At 38.8% G+C, this 27,685-nt stretch overlaps 2 protein-coding genes across 4 annotated transcripts in view; one reads left to right on the forward strand and one right to left on the reverse strand.

Annotated features, from left to right (window-relative positions):
• bcas3 (BCAS3 microtubule associated cell migration factor) overlaps positions 1-25,552 on the forward strand; it is a 289,480-nt gene extending 263,928 nt beyond the window's left edge. For both annotated transcript variants that reach the window (XM_055196654.2, XM_055196655.2), the window contains 2 exons: positions 5,166-5,333; positions 23,817-25,552. In XM_055196654.2, coding sequence (XP_055052629.1) covers positions 5,166-5,333; positions 23,817-23,965 — 317 coding nt within the window. In that variant the 3' untranslated portion in view covers positions 23,966-25,552. The remainder of the gene's footprint in view (positions 1-5,165; positions 5,334-23,816) is intronic.
• Positions 25,553-26,079: 527 nt separating this feature from the next.
• brip1 (BRCA1 interacting helicase 1) overlaps positions 26,080-27,685 on the reverse strand; it is a 117,825-nt gene continuing 116,219 nt past the window's right edge. For both annotated transcript variants that reach the window (XR_012367904.1, XM_073863460.1), the window contains one exon: positions 26,080-26,396. Coding sequence is in view for 1 of the 2 variants with exons in the window: in XM_073863460.1 (XP_073719561.1) it covers positions 26,367-26,396 (30 nt within the window). In the remaining variant the exon portion in view is untranslated. The remainder of the gene's footprint in view (positions 26,397-27,685) is intronic.

Genomic DNA, 27,685 nt, shown 5'->3' on the forward strand with positions numbered 1-27,685 from the left:
AATTTTGTCATCAGAATAGTATGCACACACTGTACGCGCGTCACCAATTTTTTGGACTGCGCTAGGGGTAGGCGGTATGAGCTAAAATTCATTTCAAGGTATTTTCCACTTTCCAGACGTTATATTGGTTTTACAGTATATTGTCATATGAGGAAAAAACATATTGGAATCACATTGTAGTAAACCTTAGTTAAATTACTCGCAAAATATGTATTTTTAACCTTGTATAACTAAAAATGTGGGGGATTGGACATACACATGATTTTCTTCTCATTTTTACTCAAAAAGTGCCACTGTGTTGCATGGGTAGATCCATCTTGTTATGCATATTGTCACTGTCTGATTTAAACCTTCTTTCTTTAAAACCCCTACTTTATCATGAAATTGAAAAACACAAAATACAAGTTATTAATAAATTATTTTATATCATTTAGTTTAATTACCCAGCAGAATCACTGTGCCAACACAAATATGCATATGAAGAGTTTCGTTGCAAAACGAGATAAATCCATTTTTTTACATTTTTGTCAAAACATGTTTATTATTATGTTATCATGTTATTATTTTGTTTTATGGTGCTACTTAGCTGTATTTCTTAAGTTATGAAGGTTTAACTCAAAACAAACCAACTGCAGTTGAATTGATATTAATTGGAATGCACAACCAAAAAACAAGATTTCTGAACAATTAAAAAACGGTGGTTATCTCGTTTTGCAACGAAACTCTTCATATGTACTGTCATTGCGTTTAGTAGCCTGTATCTCTAATTACACAGTAATGGATGAATCTGCATTAAGAAAATGAAATTTACCATTAAAAGGCTACTAAAGTTGACTCGTTGTTGTTGGCTCGGGGCTCGGACAACGCTTCTTGTGAATAAACAGAGGTACGAATTTTAATACTTGGGTAAATTAAATTTAAGACCTACTAGAATTAAAATCTGGGCCTTTTTAAGGCCTTAAACTTTCAAAATTTTAGGCTTATTAAAACGCCACGGGAACCCTGATAAATGCGGTATCAACGGTATTGCAAATTCATATCATGGAGCAACACAATTCCGATAATCACTTTTATACCGGTTTATCGTCCACCCCTTAACTGTGCGTACTTTGTACATGTCGATCACGCATGCGTTGAACGTCTGTGTACCAGGCAAATAAACTATGCTTTGCGAGGCTGTACATTTGACCGTGCGTGTACGTTCACGTAAAAACACATACTCCAGGCTTAATGCTAAGGCTCAGCTTTAATAGTTCAAAAGGTTTTGGTTTTGATTCACAGGGAACACACATACTCATGAAAAGAAGAATCAAGTGATAATTGAATCCACCGCAAGTCACTTTGGATAAAAGAGTTTCTCCCAAATGCATAAATGTAAATGTAATTCATGTGTTTTAGCCCTAGGTGTTTTTTCAGCATTCTTTGCCAAGTCAGAAGTCTCCTTCTCATTTTATTAAAATAAATATTTTTGTTAAACCATATGTTATTAAATGACCAATACAATATGCATATGAAAGCATTAAAAAGACATAGACCTCTATTAACCTATCAAAGCAGTGTTTGGGTGTTTTTAAGCCTAGGCAAGCTTAAAAGAGGCGGCCATCATTCTGATCCATGATTTTTTCACAACCCTTTTGTGTTCCACAGGACACAACAGGTTTATCATCTCAATTAGTGGCATTATCACGGATTTAACCTTCATTTTTGATCCCTCAAACTGATTCACACCCCTAGCAAGAATAGAAAAAACTCGAAAGGCGTTTTTATGCACAGGAGACGCAATATCTCTGAATACACTGACAGTTTAAGAAGACCGCCACACACGACGCTTCAGATCTGCACTGCGCTCTTTGCTATTAAAGGTTTAAGGCTTATTGTCAGATGGTGTTGTGTTGTCTTATGTTTTCAGACGTGCCTTTTAGAGCGGGTCAGAGAGAAAGAGAGATGGAGATGCGGGCTGTGCAAGTCGGAATCCATTGTGTGAAAGAGAGAGTAAAAGCCCGGCGAGGGTATTGATGGGATTACTTAACTTTTCACAGCTATAGAGGGGAGAGTAAATGATTTAAAAGAACGTGTAATGTAATGAGGTAGGGCCCTTGAAGGTGGAGGAAAAGGCTTTCTTATGGCCATGTATCTGACTGCTAATCCTCAGAGCTTACATTAACATTCACACGCCTCCGCTAAACGCTTCCGGCAGCTTTTGGGTTCGTATCGCTCGGGCTGCGGTGTGCTTGTCTACAGCTCTGTCAGGAGCGGGTGATGCTGTGTGTGTGTCTGTATACTGGCAGCACTTTAAAGTGAGCACTGATTGAAAGCCAGTGAAAGCAGGGTGCACACCAAAGAGCTGGAGGGCAAGGAAATAAAGCCGGCCTGAGTGCCCACTGTCGCTCTTATCTGGAGAGTTGGATGGCTTGATCTCTTCAAAGAGGACACTCACTCAAGCGCGTCCATAATCAGCTGATAATAAAGTTTACTTGGCTAACTACCGGCCCTAGACCAAGCTTTGTCTAATTTAAAGGTCTGAAAGCCAAATATCATCTTAGGTAGATGGAGCAGATGCCTTTTTGGACAAATGACAACGTGTGATTTACACCCTACCCATTTTCCACAAGTAGACTGTTTGTTTTCACATACAAGTGACCAGCATTACGCAAGTCTAACACACATTACTGGGGATAATTGCTTGCTAGCTGAATTTTACTTATGGCCCCTTATAAAACCTAATTGAATTAGTCCCACCTCTGCCTGATGGTGATGTTGATGTAGGTGTTTACGGTTCCCCCGTAGCCCAGAAACAGGATAATGTCTGTCCCTCGCATGCCTCAGTAAGCCCGCTGTAACCCGAGGCTGTAAAGGTGAATGCTTTCTGAATTAAATAAAGAAAATCTCAATGGTGTGAGATAAGTAGCCTTGCATTTGCCAACATCTGAGAACTAATCCGAGGGGGGGGTTATTATGATGAGAAACAGCGTTTTCTCCCTTCCCTGTTAAATGTTAACACTGTGTCCTCATATATCAGTAGCTCAGACAAGATTCCCAAATGAAGAATTAAAGGGGCCATGGAAAGGAACCACGTGGGTCCGCTCAAGACGTTTGTGTCTTTTTCATCCTACTGTGTACGTGTGACCATCCAGAACGGGACAGGCGTTATATTATTAAAATTGTGTGAGCTCTGGTGGGTGTGAATAATGTGAAATGTGGGCTGTGGCAGCTGTCAGCCACTCTGATGAAGAGATCTTTCCTATTGGAGAAGATGAACTTCTGACCTCACATCCTTTGTGCCTTTATCTCCGTCTTTTGCCCTGACTCACAGTAATGCACCCAGCATGAGCAGTCCAGCTGAGTAACAGCCTCTCAAACCTATTTAAAAGTGCCCTTGTGACTTTCAAAGGCTATGACCCTGACCCTGATCTCTTGTATTTAATGTTGAATGAAAACCTTTTAGCGTGCACTTTGCTCCACTCAGGTGATGTTTTGTTTTTGTTTGTGAACGAGAAAAGCAATATTGCACAAGTAAGCATTAAGATCAGCATCAGGAATAAGGTTAAATGATTAAATGCTTATTATTGTGTTTTGTTATGTATCATAGTTACATCACTCATTCAGTCAGACAGACAAGCACTGTTTTCTATAAACACAAGCGTATTCCCAGATTTAACCTTGCGTAAGTCCTGCCATGATGCCCATACACAGAAACACATTCGTATGCACTTTGTGCACTTGGCATGCATATGAATTGTATTTATATTTATACCACTTGCAGATGTAGAGCATTGCGTTGGCTGCGCAATAGGATGTAGGTTTGAACACACATACTAATAAAATGTAAACACTTTAAATCATTTTTGATAAAAGCATCTTCCAAATGCATACATGTACACCTATAGGCATGACATAAAAGTCTCGTTATCCTCCAAAAATGTTCACTTGCCCAGTTTGCTACACCATAAGCTCGGATAGCTTTGTCCCCTTATGATATATCCTGTAGTGTTTGTTGTTATGGTGGGCAGCGATAGCTGTTGCTTTGATGGCGGGCCTGTTGACTCCGGCGATCACAGCGCTTTGAGGAGTCAATGGCAGACACAGGACAAACAGCTTTTTATGAAGTGGTATGAAGTTATCTGCTGTCTGTGAGTCTGGCCGGGCTGGTGTTTTACAGCAGATAACAGCAGGCCCCTTGCTTCCCTATCAGTGTAGCACCACCGGCCGCCCGCGCTCCTCTCTCGCCCGCGCATTAGCGGCTGTCAGAGGCTTCGAGTGTGGCTGAAGGTTTGCAGAGGAGCCCGAGACGAGGGCAGATAGGCGCTGGCCTGTAGATCAAAGAGTCTCCCTACAGGCCATTCTGATAAAGCAGATGTATTTCATGTAGCAGGTATCTGCAATAGAAAAACACCCTGGTCTCACACATCTGATGCGGCATCACAAGAGATGCATTTGTTTCCTTTCTTTTCCTCGAACACCCCCCTCCTTTGCAATTTCTCTTTTATTAGCCTGGGCGCTTACTGGCGTTAAGAGAGGAAAAAATAGAAAACGGCCCAGTGTTTTCGTTTGAAGTCATATTGGCCCACTGTGGTGTTTTTCAAGGGTCACTCATTTCCTCTTTGCTATCCCTGTCAGAGGAAGAAGGGGGAGTCGGATGGGGTCTCGAGCTGCTATGTGTGCCAGATAAAATACAGATAGCTGTTATGACCCCTGAGTTTCTGCTATATAAACCCACATAACCATAGACAGAGATTGTATGTTCTTACTGAGTAAGACCTAAGCTTAAAAAATAAATATGTGAAAGCCCAATATAGCAAAACAAGCAGTTATGTCTTTTCCCATTCACATAGAGTTGTAAGTTTGCCAAAAAACCTACAGTAGAGCAACTGGTAGTGCAACGCATTGTAGAGCAATGCAAAAGGTCACATGCACATGCACATACTAATAAAATGTATACCTTGCATTGAACTAGATACCGCTTTAGATAAATGCATCTGCCAAGTAAGTAAGTAGCTGTACAGGGCCTAGAGACACCCAATATGGCTGCCAAGTAAACTAACTTGCCTTAAATGGACATTCATGAGACCTACACTTAGGAGAGAAAACAGAGTTTAGTAATAAAAGTGAAATCATAATGAGCAATGATGCAATGTGAGTGAACTTGTTGTGTTTTCTCTCTGCAGGCACATTTGACCGCAGTGTCACCCTGCTGGAGGTGTGCGGCAGCTGGCCTGAAAGTTTCGGGCTACGTCACATGTCCTCTGTGGAAGTCACTGAAGAGGGACTGAAGGAGAGGCTTGCAGACGCCATGTCAGAGTCGCCAAGCAGAGACATTGTGAGCTCTGGGACAGGTGAGCACATACGATACACACACACAGTGTTTTACACATGCACACTCACATTATACTTAACTGGACCGAATGGTACCCGAGTACCCCCCGGCACATGTCTACACTCACACTGCATTTTATGATCTGTTCCGAATATGCTTACATCATTAAATGATCTAAAGATATGCGCAATGGGGTTGTTGTGGATTATTAGGTGTGTTTGAAATCATGCGCTGCAAATGAATACTTAATAATATATAACTCTGCTTGGTAAATGCTCACTTTTTCGTTTAAGATCTGCCAACATGGACCATCAGCCAAGTTGAAAAGCAAACTAACTCTGTCAGAGGTTTAAGTGGTAAACCGTATTTTGTTCGATTTTTGACTCTCGCTAATACCTCCAGTGACTAAAGGAATCAGTTACTGAAGAACGTGCTCGCTGAACGTCCGTTTCTTTGAATTACGCAAAGATAAGAATTAATTTTAGCGACAGGGTCCTGATGTATTTTCGTGATTTGTCGTACTGATCGTCTTTGAAAATGCACATTTCAAAGGTTTTACGATAACAAATGAGGTCATTCGCAACGAAGCAAAGGCCGAACCGAATGAGGGGGAAATTGCCACTCCTGACAATCCAAATGTTTAACTCATTTAGGAAGCTGGTGCTCTCTGTCCCTCCCCCGCCTCCAAACAAGAGTTTCTTTGATATCAGGAGAAGATGGAGGTTGGATCCTGGACGCCGCCGCTTGGAGCAGCGAGGTCACAAGGCCCTAATGCATTTAGCATCGACTGCCCCTCTCTCGTAGCGCGTCTATTAGGCACTAATTTGATTTGTACCTATTCATTTGCAGTCCCTGCAGCAGCACCGAGTTGGCCCTCTCCATAATTGGTTCTGTCTCTATTTTTGCATCATTAGATTAAGCCCGACTCCCGGACACTTGTAGTCTGCGCTTGTCCGTCCATTTATACAGCCTAATGTAACACAAAATTCATTACTGATCACATTACACTCAACTTTTGGCCCTACGGGCTGGCGGATGAACATAACGTTAAGCCTCTCCTGAAGCAGGAAACCAAGGGAACAGACGAAAAATGGATTGTCGCAACGACTCTAAATAAGCAGCGTGGTGGCTGGGGACACTGTTCTGGAGCCTGGGATGAGCACCAGCCATCAGTAACGTCAGTCTGTGTCGTTTTCACCCAGACTTCACGGCTGCAGTTAAGAATCACTCCTAAACTATAAAAGATTAAGCCATTCTTGTTTAGGTTGCTCGTAAAGAGGAATGCCCGGAAATGATGAATGGAGTATATTCATCCAAAAGATTCTCTGTATTTGTCATATGACTATGGCTCAATCTGTGAAGTCTTCAAGGCTCATATGAAACACAAAATACACAGTGTTTATCGGTAGTCATCCAGCAACCTGTCCCTAAACCTTGACCTTGGATATCTCCAGAGAATTTTCCCAGTACAACATTTACTGTCTAGATCTGACACTACAGCTGGTGTGCAATTAATCTGTTGGCTTGTAAATCAGTGTGGGATCGTGTCTGAGAATTATGGGTGAGCCAGTGCATCTGTGTATGTAATACCTGAACAGATTTCTTTGTAGATGTGGGACGCCCCATTTAATAAGGCAGGTTCAGTCAAGAGACTCTTTGAAGGGCTAAAGCAGATGGTTCAGCACTTAGTGTCTCCTCACGCACAGTCACTTCTTCACAAGAAGATTCTAGTGTCAGGGGACAACTTAGATTCTTCTTCTTTTTTTATCAGTTGCTAACTACTTCTCCATCTTTCATTTCATCTCTTTCACTCACTCCACACACCTGGTGTCTTGCCAGTCATCTACTGAACATGGCATGGTTGACCGTGATAGCCATTAGCAAGGAAGAAAAAATGCTATTTGGAAATTCACGAACTTGGAACTCTTAACTGGGTGGCACTCTTAGAGACTCTCAGCAATGAAAAGTCATAACGCAGGACTCCTAACATAACATAAAACTCTTCAAATGCAGTCATCTTAAAATTCGATTTTGCCAGCAGCATAATGTTGCAAATTGGATTTTTCTCATTGGTGCTAACCCAATGTAAATTGCATTTAAGCGAGTGGAAGAGGACAGGGCTCAACCCTGTCATCCACCATGGCCCACCCCACACCACTGCCTCCAGTGTTTATTGAGGTTGCACGCAGGGATTATGTGTCTGTCATTTCTCATTACTGCAGCCGCCCCAAAAAACACATTTATATCTGTTTCCCTCTTAAGCCTACAGCGCTGAGAGGGCACAAGAGCACGTGCTCAAATCCTGCCTGCCTAGACATACTCGTAAAACGTATACTACAACGCATATGAATAGCTCTCAGTACTGAGCAGTTCTTTAAGAAAGAGCATTTCTGTGCATCGGTATTTGTTTTGTGTTGTCGATTAGATAAGCAGAATTGTAGTGCCGAAAGATAAAGGCGAATGGCAGTGTGAAAGTTAAGAGCTGTCCTGTCTATATAGCTCCTCTATTTAATGTACATGTTCATATAAAATCATTAAGGCCGATGGGGTTTTGTGAACTTGATGAAGAGCCCGCACCGGATACCCCACAATAGCTTCAATGTGAGGAAGATGTTAGTGACAACTCTCAAGTGCTTTCTCTTTTTCTTTTTTCTCACTCTCCAGACATCCCTGAGTATTCAGTTCGACCCTCGGGGTAGATCTTTACTGTCAGTGGAACACAAATGCATACGGCATGTCGAACACACATTCATGCACCCACTCCAATACAAACAAAGTTTCTCAAGTGGACACATATGCAGCCACTAATGACCACAAATACGCACACACACAAACCAAAGCAACTATACACATAGTTGCCCCACAAACAGTCATGCTTGGATGCTGGTGAAAGAACGCATGCACGCAAACTTGGTTTTCCCCAATATAAATCGACACACACGCATGCTGTGGCCACCACTGAGCGTGACCGGACGAATTTGCGATGATTAGAGCTTTTGTCACGAAACTAGGAACAATGCACTTATGTCCGCCAGTAACACTCCTCTGTGTCTCTAAACATACTTCTCAATGGCTAGACACTCCAGGGCGCCAAAAATCTGTCTTCCTCTCGATTGGCTCTGTTAAGTCGTGAAGCAGGATGTTTGTTTTTCAAACTCCCAGAAGTCATTAAAACATTCATCACTCGGTATTCTAGCCTAAGCAAAGTAGCTTGTTATAATTGTGGAACGGTTTATAAAATTGTCAAAGTGCCTTTATGATTAAGTTCATTATTATTTGACCAGGAGTTGGTTATCACTGCATGGCTTTGTTGGACTTGACCAAGCTTCCATTGAGTAGTGTTTGGATGTGGTCCAGTGAGATTTTATCTTAAGGATACAAAGAAACCGCCAATTTAAGTTTAATTAATACCTCTTGTATTTTGCGTCTGAAAGAGATCTATTGATTTAATCAGCTGGTGAGAACAAGCTTTCCCTGTTGACTGACAGAGTTGATGTTTTGAGAGTCACTGCACCGTGTCCAACTTGCTGGAAAATTGTCACATTGTGCCGAACGCTGTGTTATGCTGACCCTTCGAATTGATCTCAATGCCTATACTAATGCTAACACACACCGAGTCCCACCAGCTACTTCTCATTGCACCAAGTGCGCACTTGCCATTCCTGGCTTCGCAAAAACCCTCAATGTTTGCTTACCTGGTTAATGACAGTAATATTCGCTGTTTAATTTGGACCGAGTTGCGAGTATTCATTGGCCAAATCACGGGCTATTATCAGGGAGAGCGTTTCGTGCCTTGATGTCACGGCTCGTTTTAATGGCAAGAGATAGCCATCGCTAGAGCAACAAGGCACAGCTGAAAGCACAGCGGTCCAGCCACCCGCAATGCAAAGGACTTAGCAGGCCGCTAATCAATCATCCGCCACCTAAACTCGGCACACGGACGATGGATTACGCAAACAAACCCAGTGCTAATCTTGGTCTGCTCAGGAGTGTTCACATTTACATTTGTGCATTTGGTGGATGCTTTAATCCTTTGAAGGTTACACCAAAAGCATTTATGGCAGTTGCAGCTGCCTATTTTGAATGATTTTCTATGGGCAGTGAGCGCTATGCGCTCTGTTTGTGCCGCCTGCCACACAACAACTTTTTGAAGGAGCACTCGAAGCGGAAATGCGTCTGTCGTTGTTCTCGTTTTTCCATTGTCCAATCGAATGAGGGGAGAGGCGAGCCTTGGTGTGGTGACGGAAGTTTACAGTTGCTTGGAACAACCGGACTGCACTCACTTAAGCCGAAGGTATTACTAGGGATGTCCACGTATACGGACATGTGTGCACTAGAGGTCTTCACGGGTCTACTAAGATCCGAAAACCCGAGGTCCGACTCGAGACCCGATCAGGTTCGGTTTAAAAGTTCACATGTGCCTCGGACACGGGTCGGGTACAATTATAGCGGCATCGGGTCTCTGGTAATTTAAAATTAATGTGTTTTTGCCGAACGGACCCGAGAAGACCCAAACTCTCTCGTGTGTGTGCGTCAATGTCCTATTCAAACCTCTCATCTGTTTGCAAAGTGTGCTTGCACTTATGCACATCGGGTTCGGTTATAAAGTGATTCGGGTAATTTCGGGTTGGGTACAATTCTTTGAGCCCGAGAAGAACTCTAGTGTGCACGTGAGCTGAAGGCGGATGCAGAAAAAGTGTATACCTGGCCCTTTACTCTCTCCTGCATGTTTGTGCACCTCACACCCTCGGTCAAGGTCAGAGCAAGCGCCCTCTTTTTAAAATTTCTGCTAATATAACAGTTAACAGCAAAAGAGCGCTCACGCTTCAATATTATATTGACAGGACACCTGCCTTGGTGGTTGCCTAGCAAAATAAAAGCCACGCCGCACTGCTCTTTTTTTAAAGTGACCAAAAAGGCAGCATGCGTTTTCCAAGCGTTAAAAATGTGTTTGGTGTGATTGGCCCCTTACAGTGCATTCAGTACATTGAGAGTGCATGTTTAGATGCTTTATGCAGGGTTCACACCAGACGCGGTAGAGGTGACAAGCGTGACTGATTTAAATGTGAAGTCAATGCAAAGGCATGATTAGGCATCATGCGGCGCGGTACACGTGGTAAGCGCAGCGTTAACCAATCACCTTGGTTAACCTTGCTGTAGTAGTGACATGATTACAGGAAGCGGAGTGGCGGAGTCTCAGCGGAGTCGCAGAAGCCCCTCCCATGACTAGAATTTCACGTGCGAATGAAGCAAGTGAACTCAAATGTTCAAGCGTCCAACTACGCGCGAATAGAGCATTTTTGCCGCCTCTACCGTGGCTGGTGGGAATGCACCATTACAGTGCTTGTTATATGTGGATGTGTTAAGTATTGCTTTGTATGTGCAAAATCACATTCATATGTCTTTTTTTTTTTTAAATTAAAACACACACATAGTCAATGCATTTGTGGGTAGTAGGAAAGAAGCAGACATTGTTGTGATTTATATATGGGACTGCATGCTGAGGGTAATGCTATGACAAGCATTAGAAAAAGTACAGATTGCTATGTTGTAAATAGTGATAGAAATTTGGATGTTGCCGTTACATCTAGATCTTATATATTCAGGACAGAAAGACCTTCAAACACAAAGAGAAGATTCAAGCCGGCTTATAGATCGACCAGGGTATCTTTGGCACGGGAATCGTGCCATTTGCTGACCATGTCCTCCACATTTACACTATTTGGAAAGAACAGTGTTACATGATCACTTTGTCTCATGTTTGCTTCAGTCATGCTGTGGTTATAAAAGGCCGTGAAGAGACTAGGTAAGACAGTTGAAAGCAAGGTGGCATTAGTTCATGGCTGCATAGGGCAGTGACCAGCAGGGGAGTGAAGTGTGAAAATAGGAACACAATCATTATTTCCTGCCCTCAGCGGTCACCCATTCATTCCACGGTCACTCTTTTCAGTCCAGCCAAGGGTTTTGAGCATAATGTGCGGCACCAGGGTGAGACGATGAAGAATAATTCCTACAGTAAGAGCCCCTGTAACAGCCTCTCTTTTCTCTTGGACTCTCTCCCCATCCATCAGTGAAACATTGGGTCTGGATATCATGAAAGTATTTGGCACCCTGTTTTATTTCTCAGAAATACGTATCGAGTTCTGATTGTGTAACTTGTTTAGTGTGTTGTGATTCAATAGCAGCTTAGCTTGCCGTTAGCTTAGCTGGCGACTGACGTATAACTGTAGGCGGAGTTTAGTCAAAAAACTGTTCTAGTGACGTCACTAAAGCAGAAAGTAGAGGGCTGTATTCCAAACTGGCCATTCGCTGTAGGCTTTGAAAGGCGAATTCTGTTAAAGAAAATATATCGCCTGGCAGTGAAAGGCTCTCTAAGCGAATCTGCGAGACGTTAGTTATTGTTGATGTTTGAAACTGTTTTCAAACAGACGGAGCGTAGCTAACTCCTCCCCCTCCCCCTCCCTTCCGTGCTTTTATGAACGCGCCCAACCCCCACCCCCAAATCCTTTTTGTCGTTTATTGGCTGGAATACTTTGTTTTGTTTTGTGATGCTAGGTTTGGCCACTTGTTGATATTGCAGTTTGTGAAGCCTGGGCTGTCTACAGAGATCACATTTTTTTACAGTTTGATCAGCCGACAGGCAGCAAGCAGATAGTGAGGAGATGTTTCCGGTATGAAACAAAAAATGTTTTATGGTCTAAAATGCTTCAATTCGCTTAGAGCGCCTTGAACTTTGAGCTTTATCATTTTACATGTTTTATTTATGCTATTATAGCAACATTACACACTAACTAGGGTTAAAAAAATGGGATCAAAAAGAACGTAACCTTTAAAATATCTTCATTTGTGTTCAACAGAATAGCGAAACTCATACAGGTTTAGAACAACATGAGGGTGAGGATATTATGCCAGAATTTTGGGATGAACCATCTTAATAGGATGACCAGCAGTGTACATTTATGAATTTGGTACAAGCTGTTGTCCAAAGCAACTTACAGTGCATGTTACACATTTTATCAGTATGTGTGTTCTCTGGATCAAACCAATGAGATTTGTGTCACTTTTACAATACTCCCAGTTGAGCTACAGGTACAGTATTTGGAAGATTTCATTTTTCCAACCCCACAATTAGTACAACAAACAATTGCTAAACAATTACAATGTAGGTTAACATTTTTAAATAGCATTTATTGTGTATTTTTAACTATACAAATTCACAGCGAGAATAATGCAGCAAAACAGCAGCTTAAAAATAATTGCATGCGTGTTAGATTCAGCAGCGGTGCAGTGTCACAACTACACACTGGATCCCAGCTTGCAGTAAATGGGCTTTTTGTGACTTTTTTTGAGACTGCACTTAACAGCTTGCTCAAGGGAGCGACAGTCAGTAAGTAGCATCCCTGAAAGAGAAGAAAAGAGACTAAGACAGAGAAAGAAAGCAGGACACCTGAGGGGGTGGAAAAGGCACTTTTAAAAGATGTTCCAGAATGTCTAGACACGGTGTTGGTGAAACATGACGAAAGCGTCAGGCATTTGAGAGCACCACAAATAGAGGCTGGAGGCAGGTGTCGGTGAGACATGCTGCGTGCTTCAGAGCTGTGAATACAAAAATGATCTAGACTTTTAGGTCTTTTACTGCATTTAGACTCTCTAAAGGTACATTCACATTATAAGCGACTTTGTCGCTGTGTGTCGCTCGTCTCTTTCAAAAGAGGCGTGTTTAAATATGGTTGTCATAAACAAATGGGTACTTCCCACTTCAGTAAATGACGATAGACGGATGACGTGAACTCCACTGCTTCATTCCCACTGGCCGTCGCTCCCGAAAGTCGCTCATAATTTGCACAAAGTTAACATTTCTCAACTTTGTCGCGCCCATCCAGCCGCCAATCGTCACTGTCGCTTGTGACGCCGGAAGTCGCGAAGCTTCAATTGAAATCATTGAGATTGCGCCGCTCTGCTACTGCTAGTCACTGCTAGTCTAACTGCGGATTTATAGTTTATTATTAAATACCTCAGTCTAAAACTATCATTTAGTGCACATTTTCTTTCTGACTAAACATTTGTTCAGAGATTTTTCATATGCATGCATTAAAGTCTATTGTATGAGTACACTCTCAGAAAGGATGTGTTAATTTTAACACATTGTTTTGTGTTATTATGTGTAATTTCGTGTTGACTGTGAGTTCAAATAAATAAAAGGGACAACACAAGATGTGTTAAAACAACACAAAGTGTGTTGTTCCAAAAATAACACAGACACTAGATGTGTTGTCCTTAACTAGACACAAGATGTCTTATTTTAACACATTTGTTTTAAGAGTGTAGGATGTCTATAGCCTACTATGTATTCACGATACAGTGGTCCCAACATGTCTGTGAGTTGCCCACCAAAGCAGATTCCATTAATAGCCTCAATTTTAATATTTATTTATTACATATTTTATACTAGCTTGGCTTTTTATGTATGTTAACATTTTAAACAATGATAAAAACATATCAACAATTAAAATAAAATAAAGTCAACAAGTAAAAGTTTTGAGAAGACTATATCAAAAAGTAGCCTTCCAGATTGTTTTATCCATTGTGGTAGCCCTTGCTCACAAAAAGGTTAGAGACCCCTGCAAACAACACGTAATAAAATATCATACCTGCTACTTGATCGGTGTATTTGGGAAAAACTTTACTATCATTGTTTTGTTTTTTTTAAGTTGTCATTATATGTAATGTTTTATACTGCACATGACCCTGCCTGTGAAAACTCATCTACAGTTGACTGGGTAAGGCTGTGTCAAAAATTGATTAAACTTAAATTTTGATGCTCCTGTTCTCATAATAATATTGCCTAGATTTCACAGACAAGGTCACAAATAGTTTGTTGTTACTAAAGAAGCAAGTTCTTCATTTAATTCAGTACATACTCTTAAAATGCAGACATTCAAATGCATCCTTTCTGTCTCTCATCACATCTGCACATGTGCTCTGTATCACTATATCATTAAAGGAGGTTGCATGCATTAGTGATAGAGAACATAATGGATGAGTTTCTTGAAGGCGCAGCTGAAAGGCGTTACAGCGCTAACGGTCCAGGCGTTGCCTGCCCATATGAGATCACTGACCTGACTGTAGCACTTTCCAGGAAAGTGAAAAGAGGAGAGAGCAAGCGAAGCATGCTAGAGAGAGTGTGACTGTCACTGCGTTTGTTCCTCACACACACACACACACACACACACACACACACACACACACACACACACACATAACACTGTTGCCTCTAATGGCCTCACACTTAAAAAAGCACTCATGCACACGGCCCTCTGTGCTGTGAATAAACATTTTCCTTTTTTCTTCTCAAAGCGTCCCGCCTCCTGCAGGTGATCTCCCGCATCGTGCGCTTAAAAAGAACAACATCTTTTACCACTATTATTTCATTACTTAGTGATGATCTGACTAATGCAAAGTAAAATGGCAATTATGCAAAGCAGATTTCATGTGTTGCTGTTTATTGCTAATGTGTTTGTGGCTGGTAGATGAAAGCTTAAGGAAGTTGACCAGTGTGGTGGTGTTAAGCATACACATGTTTGGGGTAGTGAGAAATGGTAACTATACAGGAATCTGATCTGGGGCCACATGTAAACATATGTTCATATATATGTATGTATATATGCATATGTAGGTGTTTCACTTACAGTCTTATGACATAGAAATTCAAGATGTACACAGATTTAATGTGTGTCATATTTGATATATATTTCAAATATTCTAGTATTTCAAAAGTAAATGTATGTGACATCTTTTAATATATGTGAAATCCATTAATTAATATATATGTTATACTGTATATAAAGAGTTTGGTTCCAAAACACAATAAATCCATATTGACTAATTTGGGTAAAAATGTGTTTTCTATACCAAGATGAAAACCACTATTTTCTGTTACAACTTTCACATAGCATCTTTTGTTATAATAACATTAAAAATTCAAATCCATAACTCGATTTTAAAGATTTATTATAAAAACTGATTATTTTTTCGACAAAATGCAATAAATCCATAACAGTTTTGTTTTTAAATGCTATAAATCTTGAAGCTTGATGCTGCCATGTGAGAACAAGCGATCGCCGACATTTTTCCGATTGTCTTTCACGTAAATTATTAGATGTTGAGGGCTTACGTTTCTTCCCCACCACTGAAAACCACCAAAGGTTTATCAATGCCATCAAAAGTATTATTTTGTTTTTGTTTGTTTGTTGATCACGAAATACAAAGTAGATGAGGAAAACTAGGATTCTGTGTGTATTCAACGCGCTGACATTATTGTTTACAATGCGTGGAATGGTGCGCTGTGATTTGTTGAGCGGATTTATTGCATTCTGCAGAGAAGGAGGAGTGGCGTTTATCACGTTTTGGAAAAAAAGGCAGAAAAGATGACATAATATCACGGCGGATATTGAATTTTGCCTAAAATTAAGAATTTCCTTTTTAATACTGACCTGATACAATACTTTTTTGCCGTAAATATATATATATATTTTTTTAAATGGCATTTATCGCATTTTGAAACCAAACTCTACATATGTTATGTCTTTTTTGTGATTTACTGCTTTAAAATTATCCAACATAATGTATAATCATGTTGATATCTTTAATACTGACTGAGACAAGGCTATGTCAGAAATTGAAATCATAGTGATATCAATAGATCAAACTTTGACTCAAAATGACAATGAGACTTTAGCCTGAATTTCACAGGCAGGGTCACATGTGATGTACATCTATTCCATATATCTGTATTGTCTGAGCCGAGTTCGATATTCATCCTCAGATTGCAGTGCTTTAATGAACCTCACTCTGTGTGTGTGTGTGTGTGTGTGTGTGTGTGTGTGTGTGTGTGTGTGTGTGTGTGTGTGTGTGTACCTGGTAATTTTCACATTGTGGGGACACAAAGATAGGAATACCAGTATTTTTGTGACCTTGTGGGGACATTTTGAGGACCACATGAGGAAACAAGCTTATAAATCAAACAGAATGATGTTTCTTGAAAATCTAAGGTAGCAGAAAGTTTTCTGTGATGTTTTGAGGGTTTGAGGAAGGGAATACATATACAGTTTGTACGGTATAAAATGCATTATATGGGATGTCCTCACAAAGCACAAAACATGGAAACCAGAATGTGGGTGTGTGGGTGTGTGTGTGTACTGGCTACACGACTCGGGGTTTCAGTCCTTCAGATGCATGGCATGACGTTCAGCTCCACGGCCGTCACATTGACCGGGCCCATCAATCACGGAGACTTAAAGTAATATGGACAGCAATTAAATCAAGTAATCGAATCAAAACTCAAATTAAGCCACCAGCCTGAGTGGTTTGTAATTGTAAATGGCAGGAGCCTTCCATCCCACTGGCTTAAATTTGAGACCTGCGCCTTGAGCAACTATTTAACCAATTACTCTGGTAGCAGTAATAGACCTTCTTAATGCTCACTGAATCTGAGCGATTTTGTTTGACTGGGGGTTTATTAAGAGTCTGTGGTCTACTCGTAACCAGTCTGGTAAATAAAGAATCACTCATGTTTGTTATGTTAATGGATTTCGGTCCTATTTAGCTCATTTAGCACGTTTGAAAAGTTTGCTAACACTATATTGCATTTAGAAACCGTTTAAATAAACCAAATTTATTACGGAGGCCTGAGAGTTGTTATTATTGCTGCTTGCTAATGATAAACATCACGATTATTATTGCTTAAACTTTATGTTAGAGATTAAAACAAACCATTCTGACTAATCTGAAAAATCACTCCGAACAGCAACCCATATGCTTCAAATTAATGAGTTTTCCACAAGCAAACACCACTCAAAATTTCTTTAGAAGATGTACAAATCTAATTTCAGCTCATGCCACAGTTTTAACAGACATGGGTCACGCTAACATTGTGTGTGAGAGGATAATATTTCTTCTCACATTTCCTAGAAACATTTCCTCTCGCTCTTCCAGCGCAGTAACACATGAAGGTGATAGCATGTTATTTCACAGACAGAGTTCATTTTAAATAATTTAACCCTTTAAGTAAATGTGCAGTGAGTAAGTGGCATTCACACCTTTGTCTTAATGCTACAGTACAGCTGTTGATACATTACACAGAGGAACATGAATATGCTTTTATTGTGTAAGAAACAAGGCAGCAAAGTCAGAGCATCACAATCTTTTCTGCCGCCTCTGACGGATAAATCTTTGTGTGTGGTCGTGGTCAGAAGTCTGATTCATTTTTTATGACTGTAAGTTTTATCATTCATTACTTGCATTACTGTCTGGCAATTTAAAGCGAGAACATCACTCAGTCCTACTTTTTAGCACTCACCGGAGACATACGGTGCATGATTCATGAATAGTTTTCCGAAGCAAAACGTGAGTGATGCTCGACTCTGCAGAACTCATTGCCACATTGCTAAGGGGTGTGGATGGTTGCTAAGGTGTTGCTAGGGTGATTGATAGGCGGATCTGAACAAACCCCATAACCCTTCATATTAATAGTAAAGGGTATTTGCTTCCTTTGTGTCCAAAATAGCTCACTTAAAAAATCGATGATATTCTGGTCGTTTAATGTGTAACTGTTGTTCCCTGAGAAGGGAACGAGACGCTGTGTCTCCCTTGCCATACTTCCTGCGTCCCTGTAACACCGTCTTTGGCAATAGCGCAAAAAGGGAAAGATAAGTTACGTGCCAGAGATTAATACTTGGGGCTTATGGGTTAAAAATGAATCCCTGATTACAAAAGTATGAGCAATAATAACAGTGATGCCTGCCTAGACAATCTACCTACTCTTACTTTCTCTACTCCCACAAGTCCTTCCTTCCCATACCCACCGAGTCTAAAGCCCTCCACCGACAGTACGTCTCTGTCTCTAATGAGTGAATGAAAAATGTGCCCTTGCTGGGTGTTTATGCTCGGGTATGGTATGTGTAGGGGCAGGGAACAGTAGGTTTTCATTACTTGGTAATTGAAAGCACAATGAAAGCCTGCCACCTTTACCTGCACCGCATTCTGTAATGACCATGAAATATGGAGACTTTGGAGATGTGTCTGTGTGCTTAGCATGGGCCATGAGCTGCACTCCAGCCACTTTCATTGCATCCAGTCTGGAAAGGGGTCAGATGCTAATAATAGTCCAGACAGAATAAGTAAACTGGATACAGGATGAGGCTCTGTCACAGCAATAGTGTCCCATGTGTTCCCACAATACCTCTAAAGCCCCTCAGCTGGGGTGTTGCTAATGCCCGTCTTTAAAGAGGATGACTTCTTTAATGCCAGCTTTTCATTTGAGGGATAATCTCAGAGGGGCTGTGAAATAACTATTAACTGTGCGCGCGCGCGTGTGTGTGTGTATTTGTGTGCGCACTTACACGTGCTTGTCAATAAGGTTTGTTTATGCGCCTCCATTTGCAATGTTAAATATAACATATAACTGCATATAATAATAAGCATAGAATGTGTTAGTAGTGTGTTTGCATATTAGAGATGTAGATGAGGAGTACATATACTATTTAAACAACACTGTAAAAAAAGTTCCTGCCTTAAAGGAAAACACCACAGTTTTTTTATATTTTACTATGTTCTTACCTAAACTTAGACAAATTAATACATATCTATCTTTTTTTAATGCGTGCACTTCATCTTTGTATAGCTCGTTGTGAATGTGTTAGCATTTAGCCTAGCCCCATTCATTCCGTAGGATCCAAACAGGGATGAATTTAGAAGCCACTAAACACTTCCATGTTTTCACAAAATAAAACGTGGCAATTTTTTATGCAGATGAAAAATAAGAACTATATTGTATGATGGAAGAAAACGTAGTTTGCAGCACTTCGACGGAGAGGAAGAGTAATCCGGAGTGATGATGTTGTGCTGCAAACTAAGTGCCCCTCCACCATACAATATAGTTCTTATTTTTTATTCACTTAAAAACTCACCACGTTTTTTTTGTGCCACCATACTTATTCGTGTAACTACTCATGTGACAGTCATTAAATAGGGAAAACATGAAAGTGTTTGGTGGCTTCTAAATTTATCCCTGTTTGGATCCTAAGGAATAAATGGGGCTAGGCTAAATGCTAACACATTCACGACGTGCTGTACAAAGATTAAGTGCACGCATTGAAAACAGATAGGTATGTATTAATTCATCTAAGTTGTGGGAAGAACATAGTAAAAAAATGAAAAATTGTGTAAATATTTTCCTTTAAATATTTAGTTAGGCCTGTAATCTAACAAAGTAATTTCATCTTATTGTTTTAAATGTTGACTACTTATAGATATTATATATTATATTATATAGAAGCTTTTATGACTTTAACTTATTTTTTCACTTTATGATTATAAAGTAATTTAAAATAATTACTTATTGATCACATAATGTTTTGTGCACCCAAGCATGTTTTTTTGTCCTTTATTTTTAATCCCATATCTAAAATAAATTCCAGATACTTCTTAATATTGTTTTTATTTAACTTCTGGGTTAGTATAGTTTTTTTAATTATTCAGCACATAATGTACATATTAATAAATGTTTTATGATGAATTAAAAATAATAATTTTATTTAATTTAACATTATATGAAGAGTTTAGTTGCAAAACGAGATAACTCCGTTTTTAACATTTTTGTCAAAACATGTTTATTATTATGTTATCATGTTATTATTTAGTTTTATGGTGCTACTTAGCTGTATTGCTTTAGTTATGAAGGTTTAAATCAAAACAAACCAACTGCAGTTGAATTGATATTAATTGGAATGCACAACCAAAAAAAGAGATTTCTGAAAAATTATCTCTATTTGCAACGAAACTCTTCATATTTATAAACATTAGTCCTCAAGACAAAAACAAAATATACAATTAAAAAAAATGATCTCACTGGAATTCGTAATTTATAAGTTGGCTAATTTGTATGAATTTTACAAAATTAATTATTTTTATAGATTATCATAAAAAATCAATTATAAAGCCCCATCCCTAAGCCCGCCCCTAACCCCAACGTCACAGGGGAAAAACAAATGGCTCACAAATGTACATAAAAGTGTGGTCGTACAAATTAGCCAACTCGTTAAATACATACGAATTGTGCCCTGTGTCCCTCTTGCCCGCATCTCTCCCTTATAATGGCGGTACAGATTGTGCCCACTCTCTCATTGGCATGTACACTGACACATCATTCTGATTAAGTATTCTTTATGTGCTTTGATCAAGTTTTGTGTCCTTCTAATGATCAGTTGACTCAAAGCCACCAAAACCGATGTTCTCCGTCATGCAGTCGTGTTCTTTACGGAGTAAGCGTGTGCTGGTTTCCCACAGCAAACGGGATCTTCAAATGTCTCTGTGTCATGGTGTACTGGTGTTTACTGCCTAAAAACAGCTTGTTTAATAGTATTTGGCTGGAGCCTTGTTGCTGGAGACCTGGCAGCCGTGGTGCAGCCACAGGGGCCACAAAACAATCAGACATGCCTACGTTGATCCAGAGAGGGGAGCAGAAAGTTTTTGACAGTGTGTGTAATTTGTGTATGGATCAAAATACAGATGTAGTGAGAGATTGCGTTTAATTTAATGTAAGGCATTTGTTTTGATGTATGATGCAATTTTAAGCCACCCGACCTCACCCCCCATATACGTGTGTGACATCATTATTTGTCCCACACTACAGCACAGTTCCAGCGGAAATGTATCACTGCTGGTGCTCTTCCTACACACAGATTCACAAACAAACACTCGCCGCAGGCTGTCCACATCAGCAGTGTCCGGTCCAGGTGTGAGCCCTGACCGCTTGTGCTCTGTCTGTAATTGCTACAAGGCTTCGTGGCATCATTCAACCTGCATTTATTTGCGCATACCTGCGTGCGTGTGAGCAGGTTCAGACCTTGCCACACTGCGTGCCTGTGCTATCTGCCAGGCGGGCACACGAGGAAAAACATAGCTACCATCTCTTTCCTGGCATGCTGCTTTCACTTTCAGCCTGCAGAACTGGATTTACGAGCACCTGTCAGAAGAGTATGTGCACACTTCGCAAAGCAAACAAACAGTTCCTCACTTCCCCCACGAGCGCAAATCATCAGAGGAAATGTGGCCACCCAGTCCCGCTATCATTTTAGCACCGCACCGTGTGTGTTTGTATGCCAGACATTGTGTGTATACACAACAGATAATAACTTGAAAATTATGGACACGAGCAGGCTGCGTCTGACGTATGTTAAAAACATTGTATATATCACAGCTGTTATTGACTCTGTGCTGTTGTGAGGTTTTGTATATACTGACAATGTTTAAAAACATTAACAACATATACAAGACGAATCATGCTGAAACATCACACTATAAAATGTGATTGTTTGCACAATAAATCAACAAATGTTTGTTGTGTCATAGTTTTATTAACATCAGATGTCAGGTGAGTTTTGGACCAAGTCATATGTTACGTATATTTTATTCCAAAATGTGCATTTACACCATTCTACTCTTCATGTTTTGAATTTACAGTGGAACTGTTGGTTTTTAGTCAAGTTTCCTTGTTTGGTATAAAGAGGTAATAAATATTTATAAACAGTGTGTACAACACAGTCACTCTGTCTAATGTATTCTTGATTAACAATAACCTACTTCTGGGTCTCATTCTTCCTAAACTCATGTATTTTTGCTTTATAATGTATACATTTAAGTAACACAATTTACACATTTTTAAAAGTTTTTGAAACACAAATCTCTGCAGTGAATCCTTATGCAGTTTTTTTCATGAATCACAAGTTTAATGTGTTTACTATTGTGTTTTTATTACACGACACTCTTAAATGCTTGATTCTGATTGGTCAGTCGTGACATTCCAATATATGTTATTCCGAGATAACAACCAACTAAAACTAATAACACACGGTAATCCAGATGCTGCAAATCATTTTGACAGGAACAGTTTAATATTACACAAAAATGAAATATGAATTTAAATAACGTATATGGCATTATATTTACAAATGATTAGACCAAATAGTGTGTTTGTGACATATGAACGTATTTTCTTATCTTTAAACCAAAATTAAACGTGTTTTTTCTTCGCGGAAGGTCTGCATTCATTAAAAATGTGCAAAAAAAATATTTCAAATCAATATTTAATGTTACAAATGAGTAGGGCTGGGCAAAAAAAATCTATCTTTTATATTAATTGTTTTTTAAAACGTGGTCGATTCAAAAACGATCTCTTTTTTTTATAATTACAGTATTTGTATTAAATCTTTATTCACTGAGTTGAATCGAGAATCGGGTATAAAAATCAATCCGAGAATCGAACTAGGGACGCATAACGATTAATCGCAATTAATCTATAGCAAAATAAAAGTTTTTGTTTACATCATATATGTGTGTGAACTGTGTAAAATAACTTTTTATAGATAAATGCACACACATGCAGGTATATATTTAAGAAATGTTTACATGTACATATGAAGAGTTTCGTTGCAAAATGAGATAAATCCATTTTTTAACATTTTTGTCAAAACATGTTTATTATTATGTTATCATGTTATTATTTTGTTTTATGGTGCTACTTAGCTGTATTTTTTAAGTTATGGAGGTTTAAATCAAAACAAACCAACCGCAGTTGCATTGAAATTAATTGGAATGCACAACCTAAAAACGAGAATTCTGAACAATTAAAAAAACAGTGATTATCTCGTTTTGCAACAAAACTCTTCATATACATTTGTATATTTATGTTCAATTTATATTAAATATAAGTACTTAATATATAAATATATTTTTTCTTAAAGCAACACTAAAGAGTTTTTTTTACCTTAAAATAACGTTTCCAAAAAAGTTTCAGTCGTTCATCCACTCGAAACGGGGTGAACGGCACTTTCACATTCGCTTTGCAGCCCTCTATTGGCCAAAACCGCACTAAAGAAGTTTCCAGCCGTCGGGTCGCGGTCCTGTAGTTCGAGTGAAAACTACAAAAACTTGCTTTACGGCAGACCTACAATCCAATCAGAGCCAGCTTTGCTGCAGTAGGCTAAATTATTTACGACAGTGGTAATGGACAATTCCGCTTCCAACCTGTAGGGGGAGCAAAGAGCAAAAACTCTTTAGTGTTGCTTTAAAATTATACATGTGTGCATATATACCTAATTATTATATAAAGTTCACACACATATATATGATGTAAACAAAAGCTTTTATTCTGCTATAGATTAATCCCGATTAATCGTTATGCATCCCTAAATCGAACCAAGAATCGAAATCGAATCGATCTGGAACATCTGAATCGATACCCAGCCCTACTAATGAGGTAAATAGCCGTATAATAAGTGGGATAATGTACATGCAGCCAGTTGTTATCGCGAAATAAGCCCCTTTAGTGTAATACAAGATCACACCTGATCACACTGTCAGGGCTTATTTCTGCAATATCAACCTGTTGCCCATACATAACATTATCCCTTACGTATTCGCTCTTCTCTTTGTCTTGTAACAGAGTTGCAGAGGGAGGGAAGCATCGAGACGCTCAGCAATAGCTCCGGCTCAACCAGTGGAAGCATTCCCAGGAACTTCGAGGGTTACCGTTCTCCACTCCCCACCAATGAGAGCCAACCCCTTAGCCTCTACACCACCGTATTTCCTTAAACCAGCTCTGATCTCAGACCCATGAAAGCCTCCCACCTGCCTTTAAACAATCTCGACAGTAAAACCCGCACCATGGTACCCTATTAAAAAGGCCACATCAGCTTCATATCTTTATGAGTTTCTTTTAATCAAACAGAAAAAGGTTTGAAGAATTAAGAGGGTGTCATACAGCCATTCTCAGATAAGACCCCCTAATCTAATTTTATTTTCCCTGAATAAAAGTTTAAGTGATGTAGCCACCGTTTCAGAGAGAAGAGAGCTTGGATATGAACCTGGACTGGTCTGATGTACTGTAGATGGGTCACCACTTTTTCTCAATGAAGTGTCATATTGCCTATATTATTATCAGTGTCCAGTGTGCATCTTTTATTCTTTGTGTATGAGTGTTGTGTGTTCAGATTAGATGAGTTTAAGCCTAACGTTATACAGCATTACACCGAGTCTGACACTTGCATCATCAAACTGTTGATTGCTGCACAATTGAAACCATTTCCTTTTTAAGAACACAACTGCCGTATTGTTTTAATGTTTAGTAGAAGCGTATTGTAGTTAACAGTTAAACTTTATTAGACTGTCAGGTTTTATTTGATAATTAATGACATTTGGTTATGTTTATGATCGAAATGTTGCGTTACGTTATAGTGTTTTATTATTCAGCACATGTGTTCTGTATATTTGATGTTATTTAGACCAAGTTTATTACTTTATGAATTCAGAATTCTTTTTTTTCGAAGGGATGTTCGTTTACAGATGTGTCCTTATTCGTTTTTTTTCCTCGATGTGTGCAAGGCTGATATTAAGCAACAGGGGTCTCGAGGATCCACAGCACATTCATGCAGGTGATTCAGACGGCTACCCAAACTTTCTTTACACACATTATGGTTTCATTGATATATCATTATGTATTTTCTTTTTATTTGGTGAATTGAATTAGAAATTAGATTAATAGTATCTAAACTCAGTTTGATTGGATGAAACTTGTTACACATAATCACACTGAACTAAATTCCAGCCAAACTGATACAAGAGCTGTGAAAATGCTAAAGGAAATTAATGTTAGTTATTATTTTGCTGAAATCTTTAAATAAGTGCATGTAATAGCTGAGAAAATGGTAACACTTTAAGGTTGTATTTGTTAACATTAGTTAATGCATTAGCTAACATAAACTAACAATGAGTAATACTTCAGAAGCATTTATTAATGTCCGTTCATGTTAATTTTGTAATTATCTAATACATTTATAAAATCAAATTGTTAACATTAATTAACGCACCTAACATAAATAAGCGTATTGACATTAACTAGCATTAACAAGAATTAATACATGCTGAAAACTATATTGTTCATGTTAGTTAATGCATTAACTAATTTTTACTAATACAACTTTATTGTAAAGTGTTACCGAAAAAATCTGTGTGTTGTTTACCATAATTTACAGTATAATAGGCAAAGTTACAGTTGGAATGAGTTTGGGACTGAATGCAATGCAGATGCTTTGTATGGAATATTTTTTGTAATAATCTGATTATGAAATAGAAATTTATGCAAGTGTGTTTGCTTAATACAGTATATGCATTTTGACTTTCTCACAATTCTTTGTTTATTGATTGGTAATGTACTTTCTCTTTTCAATAATCTCTTCAGAATATATTTGTCAAGACATGCATTTAATTCATGAAATATGAATCTGAGCAAGAGGCTAAAATCTAAATCACTGTCTTTGTACAGTAAATGGTTTTATTTATAATAATAACAATCTACAAGTTTCAGGACATTGGCTGGGATTTCTTCCGTTGCTGCTTAATTTAATTTGTTTAATTTTTGTATCATTATAATATCAAATACATTTTCCAGATGGACCGGAATGTGTAAGTAAACTTTCCTCAGATATTTCTCAACTGCCCCAAAGCTAATGTTTTATAAATATACTTATCTATACATGTAAATTGATAAAAGTAATGCATAGCTCTAACAAAGCATTAATTCAGCTTCAAAATACTCCTGTTCATTTCTCCTTGTTATTTTGGAGTATTTGTACTCAAATAATGCTAACAGATTCATGAAGAAGCTTAAAACTTACAGTAGTAGTATGCAACTTGACCTGACACCCACAGGGCAGACAAAACCACTGACAAAACCATTGTTGTGTCACTAAAGTGAGCTTTATTAGGTTGTGCAATACAAGCAGATATATCAGAACATACATTTTTTTTAAGCATTACTAAAATACTTAACTTTTTAGGTGTTTCTTACCCACAGACATAAAGCCTCAATGTCCCATGCACACTTCAAACCCACACACACTCAGCAAAGCAGGGTAAAATGTTTCAAAAGCCAATGTGATGTGGTTGGTGGCAGACCTCGCACCTTCAGTCCTTGTTTCTCTCTCTCTCCAGACCATCAGTGCCACCTTATCACTGGAGCGTCATCCTATAAATACCAACAGAAGATAGAGCAGAGATTTCAATGAGAGGTGTCAAAGGTTTCCTCGTGTCTTTGGTGTCAGAAGGCTGTTGTGCAAATTTGTACGTTTAGTTAAACAAACAATCTATAAACCGTCTGCCGTGTCTTGCGTTGACACTGATACACAATCTACAATGAGTCAATTCAAGGCTTGTTAGAAATCCATTTAAGATTTTGTGGCTGTTCCAAAACACTACTTGAATCGTCCACACACTTTATTCAATAACCGTCTCTTTTCTAGCACAGCTACTGGTCTATCCCTACTTGCAGAGGTCTTGCTTCTGAAAACTACTGAATAAACCATCAAGTGATTGCACTGCTTCTCTTAAACCATATAAAACCAGACTTTTTAGAAGAAAAGTATTTTGACCACCTCAAAATGTTGTATATTACAGTGTAAAAATGCTTTTGTTAGTGTTACAGCTCTCCAGTAAATAATGTTTTATATGGAGTCAATGTAATAAATGTGCAATAATTTAACATTTTTCCCAAAATGTGGGACTTTTTTCTACCAAAATCTGAAAGTAAGACCTCAGGTGAAAACATAATTATTGATAACCAGGCCTTTTGGTTATCACAACATCCTTAAAGAGCTCATCCTAGAAAAATGAAATCAAACGCATCTTAGTAATATTTACAAGTGTACAAGTAAATCTGCTAACCATTGTCTGCAGCTTAGCATACATTTAATGCCATAAGTTTGACAGTTGCCATATATAATGTTATTTTACGCAGTTATAAAATGCTTATAAAATCAATGTATGGTGCTAAGAAAGAATCATGATCTTCTGTCCGTAGCTGCACTGAAAAAAATGCAGCATTTTTGTCAAATCAACATAATTTTTTAAGTTAAAGTAAAATAAAAATAAAAGTTAAACAATTTCAACTTGATTTTAAAAGTTATGTCAACTTTTCATAAGCCAAAACTTAAAATAGTAGGTTGAATTTTCAAGTTTTTTAAACTTCAGGCTGCATTTTTTTTTTACAGCTGTAGGTAGCTTTTATAGGCCTATTTACGCGTTTACAATGTTTGTATGGCGCTGGGGTTGATAGACTATACATCAATCTCCAGATAGCACAACTCTATATAGCTTTGTGTTGTAATATTTCTTATCAGGCGACCCAAAACTATTTAAAAGACAGCAGACGAAATATCTAACAGCTCCGGGGTGGATTATAAAGGTCGGTGTTGACATTAATGCGTGCCGCGCAAACACTTTATTCATTAGTTGCTGAATAGACTCGATTTGATCAAG

The sequence above is a fragment of the Misgurnus anguillicaudatus genome, chromosome 24 (assembly GCF_027580225.2).
Source record: "Misgurnus anguillicaudatus chromosome 24, ASM2758022v2, whole genome shotgun sequence".
Lineage (NCBI taxonomy): Eukaryota > Metazoa > Chordata > Actinopteri > Cypriniformes > Cobitidae > Misgurnus > Misgurnus anguillicaudatus.